Source organism: Tupaia chinensis, unplaced genomic scaffold (genome assembly GCF_000334495.1).
Source record: "Tupaia chinensis unplaced genomic scaffold, TupChi_1.0 Scaffold000320_1, whole genome shotgun sequence".
In the NCBI taxonomy this organism is placed as follows: Eukaryota; Metazoa; Chordata; class Mammalia; order Scandentia; family Tupaiidae; genus Tupaia; species Tupaia belangeri.
In genome coordinates this window covers 2093515-2107775 of record NW_006159813.1, presented here as the reverse complement: position 1 = coordinate 2107775, position 14261 = coordinate 2093515, and the positions used below count along the sequence as shown (strand labels likewise).

Below are 14261 nucleotides of genomic sequence, written 5' to 3'. Positions count from 1 at the left end.
ACCCCCCAGGGAGGATGGCCATGCCACAATCCCTTCTCCTCCATTCTCCTCTCAGGATCTTGGGCACGCATGCACACGTGCCCAGCATGAGTTTAAGCCTGGGACTCGAACCGTGGTCAGCTACATGAGAGTCCAGCGACATAGCCATTATGCCAACTGCTGGCCCCAATTTATTATTTTTTATCAATTTTAATTATTATTTACACATTTAATCACTATAGATCCTTTAGATTTTAAAGAGACTTTACCCAGCATGATATATGCCTCAGTCCGGCCCAGCTGAAAATACTATACACGTCCTCATCAACAAATAGCAAAACATATCTATGTCCCACAAAAGTCTTGCCTCTCTATTTTTCCCCAAATTCCCTTTCCTATGCTCTTCCCCTCTTACATTCCCCTTCCACTTTCTCTAGTGCCTATAATAATTTTTAATGCTTGTATGTCCTCCAGTCTTCCAGTCTCTGCTAGAGTGTGGACAGTAGGTATATGTTATAGTGGAGACATACAATGTCTCTCTTTCATAGCCTGACTTACTTCACTCAGCAACAAATCTTCTATGTTTGTCCACTTTCTATCAAATTCCAGGGCCTCGTTTTTTTATGACTGAATAGTATGGCATATATGTGCTACATTTTTTCAATCCATTCATCTGTTTGTGGACATTTGAGCCAAATTTATTATTATTATTTAAGAATTATGTAACTTTATTTATTTACCTATTTACTTTAATTTGATCAGAGAGGAACAGAGTGAGAGAGAAAGAGCAAGAAAGCAAGCTGCGAAGCCCAGGCCCTGAACCATGGTCACCATGTGGGAGTCCAGCACCCTTAACCCCCATGCTACCTGCCAGCCCCTATTATTACTATTTTAAAAATTTGCTATAGAGCATATGTGTTCAGGAGTGACAAAGAGACAGAAAAAGAAAAAGAGAGAGAGAGAAAATGAGAAAGCAAGCCATCAGGTCTAGGACTCAAACCATGGTGGGCCATATGGGAGTCCAACGCCTTAACTACCACACTACCTGCTAGCCCCCAACTGCTCAAGAAATACTAATTGAAAGCCAGCTCCATGTTGCAATGATAATGCATTGCTCAAGAGAAGCCAGATCCTACATGGAACTGCGGTTCAAACTCCCAGTCCAGTCTGCCTAAAGTACACCGGACACACACATATGCACCTATATCTGACAGGCTGGAGGATCTGACCAGATCTGGAAGAATGCTCTTCTCTCTTTCTCTTTCTCTCTCATTCTCACATGTATGCACACATACTCTATCATGAATAAAGAAAAAAAAATATTTCAGGGATCAGCAGTTAGTGTAATGGCTATGTCGCTGGACTCCCACGTAGTCGACCGCGGTTCGCATCCTGGACCCGGTGGCTTAAAACTCACACTGGGCATGTGTATGTGCGTGCCCAAAATCCCAAGAGGAGACTGGAGAAGGAATTGTAGTATGGCCATCCACCTGGGGGGTGAGTTCTTGCTTTCTGTCTCTCTTTGTCTCTTTCTGTCTCTCTGATAAGTACATGCACCCTATACCAAAACAATCTCTCTAAAAAAATTAAAAATATTTAGGGGACCAGCAGGTGGTGCGGTGGTTAAGGTGCTGGACACTCCCACATGGCCAACCAGGGTTCAAGTCCTGAATCTGGTGGCTTGCTTTCTTACTTCCTCTTTTTCTCACTCTCAACCTCTGTCTCTCTCTGGTCAAATTAAAAAATAAATGAATAAATAAAATAAAATAAATAATTTAAAAATAAATAAATAAAAAATATTTTAAAAATGAGTTCAATGAATAAAAAGCAGCAGTCTTCCTGTTCCCTCCTCAAGGCCTTGTGGGCTTTGCAAACACTGTTCCCTCTGCCTGGAATACTTTTCCCCTTCCCTGCTACCCTGCGTTTCCATAACTGGCTCCTGCTCAACCTACAGTCGTGACTTAAATGAAACTTCTTTTCTGGCTTCTCAAAATCTTGGTTAAAGTCCATAAGACCATACTCCCTTGGCATCCTACACGTCTCCATCCTAAATCTATTTCTCTTATTTGTTTTCCCTGCCGGATCATAAAGTTCCAATGAAAGTCATTGTTATAATTCTTGGCATAGTGTCTGGCATATACAGTTGTCCACTAACTATTCACTGGATGGAGGGATGGAGAGATGGAGAGATGATGGCTAGGTGGATGGAAGAACCGATGGACGAGTGACAGAAGGACCAATTAATATGGAGCAGTTGGACATTCATCTGACTACCACCAGAGGGCAGCACCTCATAATCCAACCACCCCACCTTGGGTGGAAATGCCAGATGACAGGTCCCCTAGTCCCCAACTCCAGCCCCATGACTCAGATGGGAGGGCAGACCACAGAGGAGATGCAGCACCCACACAGCCCCTGCTAGCCCCAGGGGCAATTCTGGGTAGAAAGAAGCTGCAGGGGGAGGCCTAGCACGTACCCAGCATGCCAATGCCCAGCATGAAGGCGTCCATCCCATAGGGCATGACTCGAGACCTCCCTCGGGCTGAGCCTGTTGGCGACATCACTTCCTTTGGCTGCGCTTTCTTACATTCCACCTGCAACGAGACCTGGCGGTGACCTACAGACCAAGGGTCACCATCTCTCCTACTCCCTATCAGGCTTCTTTATAATTAACTCCATAGTTACTATTTGTACAACACTCACTCTGTAAAGAGCTTTGCATGCCATCGTTCTCCGAAAGCTGACACTTACATGATGGAGTGCCACCAGTGCCACTTCCATTTCACAAATGCAGGAACTGAGACTCAGAAACGGGCGTCACTGCCCAACTATCCGACAGTTGACACAACCTTGCCACCACCCCCGGACCCCTCGTCTAGATTTCCAGAGGATGAGGGAAGCCACCCTGCCCTATGGACTGTGAGGCCCTTCTACCTGCCTTTAGGACCTCCGCACTCCCCAGGCTGCCTCTACACCTCCACCCCCATCCGATCCCAACTCACCATTTTGTTGTTGATTTCATGGAAGTGGATCTCACACACTTTCTCCACAATGTCCTCGCTCTCAAACGTGACAAAGCCGAACCCTAGAAGTAGAGAAAAGGCAGAGTCCAATCAGGACTTGCGATCAAAACCTGGCCCTGGATCGTACCAATAGCAACACTCCCCGCTCTGGAAGTTCATGAGGTTCTCTGCAGCCCTGGACCAGCTCAACTACCTACCGAGACAGGGTTCCATGTCCCAAATTACAGATGAGAAAACCAAGGCTCAGTGAAGGGAAACGACTTGCCCAAGGTCACGTGGCAAGTTAGAAAGTGGCAGAGCTATGATAAGAACACTCAGGGGCCAGCAGATGTTGGTGGCTGGGGCACTGGAGTCCCACATGGTCGATGGCGGTTCGAATCTCAGACCTGGCAACTTGCTTTCTCACTTTCCCTTTCTCTCTCTCTCTGTGGTCAAATTTAAAATAATAATAATAGTAATAATAATAATAAATACAATTAAATAAATAATTCTTTTCTTAAAAAGAATACACCCAACATGCCTTTTCACATCCTCAGATGTTTTCCAAAGAGGAATGAAAGAACATGTACAAACACTCATTTAAATGTGCACAATGGTGTACATGCTCTAACATATGGTTTTGTTTTTTAATTTGCCAGAGAGAGGAGGAAGCACCCTCCCCATGGGAAATGATCATGCCACAATCCCTTCACCTCCATTTCGCTATCCTTTTGGGATCTGGGGAACACACAATGTTTTTTTGGTTTTTGTTTTTAAGAATTATTTATTTAACTTTACTTATTATTGTTGTTATTATTTTTTCATTTGCCATAGGGCATGTGCACCCACCAGAGGGAGACAGAGAGAAAGAGAGAGGGAAAGTGAAAAAGCAAGCCACAAGGTCTGGGACTCGAACCGTAATCAGCCATGTGGGAGTCCAGCAACCCAACCATCATGCCACCTGCTGGCCCCAACACAGTGTTTTTTAAGCTGCTAGAATTTGAACCACATAATCAACCATGCGGGATCCATCTCCCTTAACCAACAGGCCACAGGCCCAGTCCCGAGCCTGTTTTTGCACAGACACACAAAAACATAGATGTATGAACACTGTGCACAGTCCCGACATATCACGCAAACACAAACATTCAGATGCAGAAACCCTCACGTGCACAGAAACACACAGACACAAACAGCACATACCCAATTCCCCCCAAAAGGCTTAAAGGCTCAGAGTCCTGAAACCACTGGAGAAACAGCCAGTCTCCTCCAAGAAGTGCCCCAGGGGCTGACATGGGATTTTCTCAGAAGGCAAAGCCCTTCCGAGAAAAACCACCGGCAGTGCACGCAGTGTTGCCCAGATGCTCACAGGTTCAATGGCAAGGGCACTGGGGGGCTGGGCTCAGCTCTGGGGGAGGGGGCTGGGTGGCACAAGCAGACTGCCTGGGGCAGTGGAGTCAGCCTGACCCTGGGGCGGCCTGGCCCACGCTCAGGTTACCAGAGACAAGGTAAACCCTAGCAGATGCAGACCCCAGCTACTAGGGCTAGGGCTAGGGCTAGGGCGGGGTGGAGGGTTCAGTGGTGGGGCGGCTGCTCCTCTCGGGTGTCTGCAATTCGGCAAGTTTCTAGCACAGGAAACAGCGGGACAAAAGCCTTCTGTATGGCCAGACCCGGGAGAGGATGCAGATCCTCAGGGATAGGATGTCAGGAGGCGAGATGAAAGGGCAGCTGTGACCTGCAGCCCCCTGGCTGACCACAGGCCCCACTGGCCCAGCCCGGGAAGGGGGAGGGGCCACACTCACCTCGGTGCCGGTTGGTGGTTTTGTCAAACATCAACATGGCATCATCCACCTGAAACAGAGCCCACCATGGAGGACCTGCCAGACGCAATCCACCTCCCCCCTTGCCCACTGGACTAACGTAAACCTGCTCCCTGAGCAGGGGACAACTGTCCATGCACAACTCCACTCCTATTCAACCACCAGGTTCTCAGTGGGCCAGCCCGCGTTTATTAGCTCCCAATAGATATCGGGCACTTGTGACCCATCATCCTCCCTGCCTCGTAAGATCCCCCTTGTGTACATAGGGAAATGGAGCTCAGAGAGGTGAAGTTGCCTCCCCAAGGTCACGCAGCAAGTCCTAGACCAAGCCAGGGAGGAGGAGGCATAGAGTGGGTGCTAGAGAAGGAAATATGGGAGCAAGACTGAGATGGAGAAGCAAAGCCTCTGCAAAAGGCCAGGCGGACAGCGGCCAGACTCAACTCCCCTCTCCCGGTACAGATCTTCTCCTCTAATTGAGGTTTCCTTTCGCTAGAGGCTGTAATTAAAGCAAGCAGAGTTCAGGGCCTGGCCTGCTTGCCTCCCACTGACTGGGGGAGGGGAAAGGAAGGAGCAGGGTCTACCCTCTCCATCCTCTCTTGAACCCCACTCTTCTCTTCCTGCCAGTCCCTCTGGGCACCCTCTTAGACACTGACAGTCAAAGGCCTTAACTTCTCTCTGCAGTCCCACCTCCTTCCCTTGGCCTGCCTCTGGCGCCTCCTCCTTGCCCTCTCTGCTAAGGTCTGATTCGCCCTTGGTGGAAGTCAGGTGCTGCCTATACCTCTCCCTGGCCTACTCCAGCCCCTGAACCTCCCCCAAATGACCAGGCATCCAAAGGAGAAAAGAAAGCTCCTCGGACCATGGGGCACAGCCTCTCCCTCACTCCTCTTCCCTCTATTTCCAAGCCCATCATCTGCCCTCTAAGGGGCTTCCTCTACCTCATTAAAGTGGAAAGGGCAGGACCAGCAGATGGTCCATGCGCGGTTTGAGTCCCAGATCCCAGACCCAGTGACTTAAAACTCACACCAGGCATGTGTGTGTGTGTGTGTGTGTGTGTGTGTGCGCGCGCGCGCATGTGTGTGTCCAAGATCCTGAGAGGAGAATGGAGGAGAAGGCTTTGCGGTGTGGCCATCCTCCCTGGGGGGTGATTTCTCACTTTCTGTCTCTCTGGTGAACACATACGCCCCATAACAAAAATCACCCCCCCGGGGCTTCCTCTACCTCATTAAAGTGGAAAGGGCAGGACCAGCAGATGGTCCATGCGCGGTTTGAGTCCCAGATCCCAGACCCAGTGACTTAAAACTCACACCAGGCATGTGTGTGTGTGTGTGTGTGTGTGTGTGCGCGCGCGCGCATGTGTGTGTCCAAGATCCTGAGAGGAGAATGGAGGAGAAGGCTTTGCGGTGTGGCCATCCTCCCTGGGGGGTGATTTCTCACTTTCTGTCTCTCTGGTGAACACATACGCCCCATAACAAAAATCACCCCCCCCCAAAAAAAAAGAAGGAAAAAAAAGTGGAAAAGGTAGATCCTGACTAGGGTGGTCTTCCAGCTCTCTCCAGGCAGCAGGCCCAACTGGTGTCTGACTCCCCACTGGGTCCCTTCCCAGGGAGCTTCCTGCAGTGGGAACCCTGCTATGGAGCGCCCACTCGCTCTCATGCCTGTGGACTCACTCTGAGTCCCATTCCCAAGCGGGCTGGACAGCCCAAAGTGGACCGTCCCTACAAGGGCAGCACATCTCACTCGCTTCACCAAAGGACAAGATAGACAGAAAGATGTGATCAAAGCAAGGGCTTTAAGTAGGACAGGCCTGAGCAGGACAGCTGGACCCCCCATGTGCTGTCTGAACGACCCTGGCTGAGTGGATCTGTGTCTCTATGACTTCGGGTCCTCCTCTGTGCAATGGGCAGAACCGTGTCCATCTCAAGGGAGGAGTTAAAGGAGACCGTGCAAGGAACAGCCGTAACGCCCAGCACCTGGGACACAGGAAGTGCTTCATGAAGAGCAGCTATTATTATCTTTACCCTGGAGAAGGTCACATGGAGGCCTGAGCCACTCCACTGGTTTGAAGGTTCGGTGAGGAGAGCGTCTGTGTCCTTTAGGCCATGACCTCCATCCTCCTTATGCCCAGTAATTACTTCTGAATGAACGAATGAATGGAAGACCAGCCACACCCATCTCCCTCATCCCACAGCTGAGTTCCTGCCTGATCCACAGCCCATTTGGCCCAGTTCTGCACCCTCTGGCCGCCGGGTCCCACTCTGCCATGCCTGGTCCCTTCTACCCTTCGCCCTGGGCCTTGGCTGGACAGACCCCTAGTGGGGCAGTGGGGTTGAGGCCAGGGCAGGGCCAAGGAAAGTGGCTGGGGGTCCGGGGTACCCCCACCGGTGTCCCCTCCCGGGGCCAGCTGAGGAGAGGGAGGCTCCCGGCCCAGTGTCCTTAATAGGCTTTGGTCTCCATGGGAACCCGAGGGCAGGGGGGATCCGGCAGGGGGGAGGGGAGGCGGCCGAGGCCCGCTGACCAGTGGGAGCCGCCAAATTCGGCGGCCGCTAAGCCTGAGTGGCAGCCATGGCGGCTGACCATTGTTCCCCCCTCGGCGGCGGCCCCTCGATCCGGGCGGGGGGCCCCCCGCCGCGGGGCCCTTGGCATTCCCGGCTGTCCCCCTCGCTCCCTGGCAGCCTATTCTCCGGCTCCCCCTGGCCTCCCCGGGCCGGTTTCACATGCCAACGCCGATTTAGGCCCGAACAAAAGACGCGGCCGCTGACGGCTTCTCCTGGGGCCCGGTTGCCATGGCAACGCCGGCCCCGGGGGCAGGCGGCCTCCAATCACAGCTGCTGGATCAGATTAGTGCGAGCTCTAATGCTCGGCGCTCAGACACAAAGACACCCCGCCGGAGCCGAGCCGGGCCTGCTGCTTCCCAGGAGCGCCCTTCCCTCTGGGGCCCAGGCCCGACCTGCCCTCGGTCCCAGACCTAGGTCCCCACGGAGACGCCTGAGACGAGGCCTCTGGGCCACCACCCTGCGCAGCGGCTGGCCTAGACACCCTCCAACCAGGCAGTCCCCAGCTCACGGCCGTCTCCCAAACCTCGTCCCCTTTTGCCTGCCGGGTGAACTGGTAATGCCCAGATGGGAAAACAGACACCCAGCCTCTCACCTGCCTCACCTAAGAGAGAAAGGGCAGGGAGCCCCCACTCTGCACAGAGCAGCCCTCCTGCACCCCAAGACTCAAACTCGGGGTCCTTCTTGCCATCTCCCTATGATACTTGAAGTTTATATGGCTCACCTTTCGGGGACACCCTATTGTCTGATATGGCCATACCTCCGACTTTTCTCACAGCCTGCCTCTTCCCAGGCCCAGAAATGAAAGCTCGCAGGCTGTGCCCCAGAGCTGTGCATAAAACCTCTGGGCTTGATAAGGAATGTGGGGGTGCTCTCTTCAGTTCCCCCCATACTGTGGCGATCAGCAGTCCCCCAGCTCCACACCTGTGCAAGCAGGGTGCTGAGTGCAACTGGGTGTCATGTTTATTGCATCCTTATTATCCTCACCAGGAAGGGGTTGGAGGAAGGTACAACAGCCTGCCCGTGGCCTGGACAGGTGCAAACTCCCAGGAGGCCAAGGGTGACTGGATTGAACTGGAACGCAGTTCAGGAGCGCAGCAGCCTCCCTCGGGAGAATGAAGATAAGCAGGAGAAAAATATGGGGGAAGGGCAACCGCAAGGACAGCTACTGACTGTCTCTCTGGGGATGTCCAGAGTCTGAGGCCCACAGATAGGCCAGGAGCCTGAACAGTGAGTTGGCCTGGCGGCACCCGCAGAAGGACTCGGCCCCCATTCCACCTTTTGCAAGAATTGAAACGACTGGGCTGATCCTTGCTTGCTACCAACCCAGGCTATCGCGCTTTCAGAGCCCCAGCCGGCACTCCCCACCCCTGTTTAGACCCACCTTCCCGAACTGCTCAAAATACTGCTTCACATCGTCCACCGTGGTGTTCACTGACAGCCCCCCCACAAAGATCTTCTTCGTTCGAGTCACCATCTGTTAGGGGAGGGAATGAGAAAGTGGGCATCTGAGTCCTGTGGCCTACCACCACCAGCAGGGGCTCGAGCCCCCCGCCAGGATGCCAGCTGACAAGCTCTCTGTGGCCCCAGCCTCTCAGAAGGGCCCCCCCCTCAAGCTTCCTCTTGGACCCCTGCCTCTAGGCCTGTCACTGGGCAGCTGTGCACCCCACACCCTGGCTGGCTCTGCTGTGCCTCCCTCCTGCCTCCCTCCCTGGGGTCTGTGTCCAGAAAATGCCTTCCCTAAGGTGTAACATAGGGAAGGAGGTAGACCAGTGACCAGATCCACAGCCTAATTCGAAGACCCCACCAGCTCTCCTGGGAGACACCAGGCTCATCACAGAGTCGCCCTGAACTCAGTGCAGACATATTCCTTGTCAACCTCTTCCCAACCCAACCTCTGGCAGCCCTGTGGCCCCAGCCCTGTTTTAGGAAGAACACATGGTCCTAATTACCCCAGGAGCGCATGGCTAATCCGCGGCAATTCCCAGCCCCATCCTAACACTAAAGCACCTTCTGTCACCAAACTGCTTAATGGAATTAACCCAATTCCGACCATGTGCTCCCTGGTGCGGCTTCCTCCGAATACCTGCTCCATAATTGCTTTCAGGCCCTCTGCTGGACCCCTTCCAGAGATGCCCTTTCCTGTCTCCTAAACCTTTCCTCTCCCTTCACCCTGGCAGGAGCTGGTGAGCTTGGTGAACTTCACGGCCTCAGAATCTTAAAGCAGTACTAGTTCATCACCCTCCTTACAAAGGGAGAAACAGAACTCTCCTGGAGAGGGACCTAGCCCGAGCACCCAGGATAAGTCGGCAAACCCAGGGGTCCTGACTGTACCGTAACCAGTCTTCCCTCCTGTCCCCTATATCCAGTGGCTTGAATATCAAGATCTGGCTGGCTGACCTGAAGCCAGGGATAGAATCTTAGGGCCCTGTCCTGCACGGTGAGTTTTAAGTGCTACACTGCTCCTCTGCCCAGAAACCCGTTTTCCGCACATCCAGTCCCTTTCCCCAGAAGAATTTGCACCAGGGAGAGAGGACACTTAAAGCCATAGACACCTAAGTTCAAGGACAACAGATGACAGACTCCATGGTCCCCCACACACACACCCGCAAGCCCAACACATGTCACCCAGAGGTAGGGTGACTGGGGTCAGAGGTAGCTCCTTGGCCTAATGCTAGTTCAACCTCAGGGGGTAAGTCTGTCCTGTATTTGACCCACAGAGGCCCTGGGCACACAGGAGGTGATCTGGGAGGTCAGAATTAGATTCAGGGTCCCAAACTCTGCTGGCTGCAAACACAGGGCAATACATTCCTTGAGCAGGTCCCCTCTCACCCACCACATGCAGCACCCTCTCCAGTCCACCCCAAACCACAGATGGAAGAAGGGTGCACAGTATGTCTTCAATTCACAGAGCAAGGACATCAAGAATCCCCTCCTCCCACTCCAGCCCATTTCAGGAACAGTCCAGAGGTTCCACCTGCATCTCCCACAGAAGGGAATGCTGCGAACTCCAGTGCCCCGAGTTGTCCCTGGTCACAGAGCTCCTCCCAGACACAGATGCACTAACCTTAGGCTGTGCTCGCCGAGGGAAGGCCACCTTGGGATCAATCTGAAAGAGAAGGGATAGGTAAGAGGGGTTTTAGTTATCACACTGCAGATGGGCGGCCCCCACAGTCTCTGGCAGGAAAGCCTAGTGGCTAAAGCATTTAGGCCCTAAAATCAAGCCGCTGGGATCAAATCCCACTTCACCACTCACACCCAGGTGTGAGACTGCAGGGAACTGATTTAACCTCGGTGAACCTCAAGGTCAAGCTCACCTGTAAAATGGGCAAATAATAACACCCACCTCCAAGTGTCATCTGCAGACTGAGATAATGCATATAAAACCTCTGCATAGTGTCTAGCTCACAGCAAGCACACAAAAGAAAAAAAAAAAAAAGAGTGAGCCCAGTCTTACCAACGTCAGGTAAATACAGGACCTTCCTAGCTTAACTGACTTTACGCGGATCCCTGTCTCGCGAAGGCATGCTGGAAGCCTGATGAATAGAAAATACCCTGTCCGAAGCAGGCTTACAAGATGAGGGTTCAAGACCACCAACGCTATCCACATCTCATAGCCCGTCTGGAGGCTGGGAGCCACAGAGCTCCCTGATGACACAGCGAGGCTCAGGGTGAAGCACAGTGCAGTCTGGTGATGTGAAAAGGGGAACGGGACTCAGACACTTTGGGCTGCTTGCCAAACCTGTGATCTTAGGGACTCGCTTGACCTCTCTGAGCCTCAGTTCCCGCATCTGCAAAGTGGGGATGTCACACCCACTTTTCCCAGGGGCAGCTGCAGGGAATCAAAAACGAGATAATGCGGGTGAAAGCGGCCTTTGTGAACTATCCTTCATTGCACAAACAAAGGTGCTATTACCAGCAGGGCCACCTTTGCCCTCGGCTGGGAACAAACAGAGGGGAAAATCAAGATGCACCTGGGTGCTCCTGGGTACTCTAGCCGCACTGACAAACAGCACCAGACAGGGTGTGCAACCCAGTGATCGGCCCAGAAGAGTGAGCCCAGTCTTACTCAACGTCAGGTAAATACAGGACCTTCCTAGCTTAACTGACTTTACGCGGATCCCTGTCTCGCGAAGGCATGCTGGAAGCCTGATGAATAGAAAATACCCTGTCCGAAGCAGGCTTACAAGATGAGGGTTCAAGACCACCAACGCTATCCACATCTCATAGCCCGTCTGGAGGCTGGGAGCCACAGAGCTCCCTGATGACACAGCGAGGCTCAGGGTGAAGCACAGTGCAGTCTGGTGATGTGAAAAGGGGAACGGGACTCAGACACTTTGGGCTGCTTGCCAAACCTGTGATCTTAGGGACTCGCTTGACCTCTCTGAGCCTCAGTTCCCGCATCTGCAAAGTGGGGATGTCACACCCACTTTTCCCAGGGGCAGCTGCAGGGAATCAAAAACGAGATAATGCGGGTGAAAGCGGCCTTTGTGAACTATCCTTCATTGCACAAACAAAGGTGCTATTACCAGCAGGGCCACCTTTGCCCTCGGCTGGGAACAAACAGAGGGGAAAATCAAGATGCACCTGGGTGCTCCTGGGTACTCTAGCCGCACTGACAAACAGCACCAGACAGGGTGTGCAACCCAGTGATCGGCCCAGAACCTATGAGGCGGGGTCCTGCCAGTGTCTTGTCACCCACATGGGTGGACATCATTCGGAAGTTCACCAGCCAATCACGGGAAGGATCTGTCTTTTCCCAAAGTTCCTACTGTTTAAAACTCAGCCTCGTTCTAGGCAACTGGCTCTGGCTTCTCTCCGCTTGAATGGCACGAAGCAGCAACCAGCCTCCTACAAGTTCCCCCACTGGAATCTGCCCAGAGTAGGAGCTTCCAAAAGCCACGCTAGGGGCAATCTCTTCTCTTCTCCAAAGTCCCACTGGGCTCCAGGGAAAATATCACCGCTGCCCACTGCCTCTGTCTGAAGTTTGGATTTCATATCTCTCTAAACACTTTCGTCTTTCAAATTCTCCTGGAAGCAGCCTCTCCAGCCACCAACGTACCTCTGACAATCCCCCCACGCGGACCCTGACGGGGAGACGGTACCCAGGCCATACTCCCTCAGTCAATCCCTGACACACCCAACCTCCACTCTGACTCACAGCTGGCAACATAAATAAAACCCAACAAGTAAATAAAAGGTGAAAGTCAGAACCCAAAATAGACTCCCCACAATAATCCTCCCTCCCACCCCTTTTCCCAGGCGGGAGGACGCCATAGACAAAGCCCTTGCCCTTTGCGAGCCTCGATCTCCTAAGATCTCCTAAGGATACCATCTCCCTCTCCTTTGCACTTATCACTCTTCCACTCCTCCACCCCACAAGTCCTAGCCCCTAAGTCTCAGCTTCCTGAGCGACGCAGAAGTCATCAGTGCATTCTGAGGACAGGGCATGGTAGGAGAGCAGGCAGCTTGATGGCAGATAATCACCAAAAACAATAGGCCACTGTCTCTCCATGCCCAGCTTGGGTCACTCAGGCTGGGCCAAGAAGATCCTTTCAGAGCCGGCAAAGTTGAGGCCTGGCCTCATTTGCTCATTACCGCAAGCAGGAGTGGGAGCCACTGGGCAGAGATAACAGGAGCTGGGGACAGGCGGTAATTTAACAAATTCTTGGGCACAACCAGCTATTGTTGCAGGTAAACAGGAGCCAGGGACTGACCCAAGCAGAGAGGCCCAGGGCTGAGGGAGAGGAGGGGAGTGTGGAGAGAGGGGGAGAGTACACTGTCCCGGCCCCCTGGCAGACAGACACCCCCATCACAGAGTAACCCTTCCAGTGACTTTCTCCTGGTCTCGCTACCCTTGGGCTGGCCTCAGCAAGCGCCCCCTGCAGGGTCCCAGACACTGGGATGCAGTGGGACAGCAGCAAATGCTTCCAGGAGTTGGAATAACAAGCAAGCAGCATCTCTTAAGACCTCATCTACACAAGGGCCATTTAGCCCCTTTCTCATAAAGCCCCTGGGTGGGCAAAGCAGGTCTCTGTCTTCCACACAAAGCCAGGAGCTCATTGACCAAAAGTGAGGGAGGAGAGCAAGAGGGAGGGAAAGGGATGTGGGATGCTCTGCCATTGGTCTGAAATGGAGGGGGGTGTCACAGAGCCAAAGACTCGTTAGAGTTCAGAGTAGCCACCGGGTGGGTCACTGCAGCCCTGACTCACCCCATTCGGGCTAGGGGAGGGACCCAGCCCCACCCCAAGCTCTGCTCTGAGGCCTGCAGAGGAGTACTGAGAGGTAGGGGTGGGAGCTGCGGTTCCCAGACCAGTGCTGGGGGAGGGGCGTGGAGCATCTCAATTCAGGCCCGGATTTTCTCCTCCCTCTCCCCCCAAGTCCGGTGACAAAGTTTCAAGAGCACAGTAGCCCTCTTCTCAGAAAACTCCCTCCCTCCCTCCAGGACCCTGTCCAACTGTCCCCAGGGAGACTCCTGACCCTCTCCTCCGGCAGCCTCCCTCTCCCAGAGGAACCCCCCACCCCAGCCCCGCAGGCCACTCACTGTTTTGGAGTCGAGCTCGTGCCGCGATTGCGCCAGCACTTTATCCACCCCCGCCTGGTCCATGAAAGTGACGAAGCCGAAACCCCTGTGCGCCGTAGTGAGCGAAAGGCAGATGGTTACCAGGCAGTGAGTGGCGGGGGGAGGGGGGGGAGCCGGGAGCAGGAGGAGGGGTGAGGGGCTCACCTGGATCTCTTGGTCAGGGGGTCCCGCATCACCAGACACTCCTTCACATGCCCGAACTGGCCGAAGTATTCGCGCAGCCCTTCTGTAACCACACACCGCCTTCGGACCAGCCCGGGCCCCCGCGCCCTTTCCTCCCTCCCCCGTCTTTTGCCCCTGGTGACCCCGCCGCAGCCCGCCCACC

General features: G+C 53.5%; 1 protein-coding gene across 1 annotated transcript in view; it reads right to left on the bottom strand.

Annotated features, from left to right (window-relative positions):
* Positions 1-14261, bottom strand: part of MSI1 (musashi RNA binding protein 1) — a 29303-nt gene that overhangs the window by 13300 nt on the left and 1742 nt on the right. Inside the window, exons 2-8 of the mRNA XM_006151585.2 lie at positions 14081-14162; positions 13898-13982; positions 10421-10462; positions 8738-8830; positions 4784-4832; positions 2982-3064; positions 2456-2573 (exon numbers count right to left, since the gene is read on the bottom strand). Coding sequence (XP_006151647.1) covers positions 2456-2573; positions 2982-3064; positions 4784-4832; positions 8738-8830; positions 10421-10462; positions 13898-13982; positions 14081-14162 — 552 coding nt within the window. The remainder of the gene's footprint in view (positions 1-2455; positions 2574-2981; positions 3065-4783; positions 4833-8737; positions 8831-10420; positions 10463-13897; positions 13983-14080; positions 14163-14261) is intronic.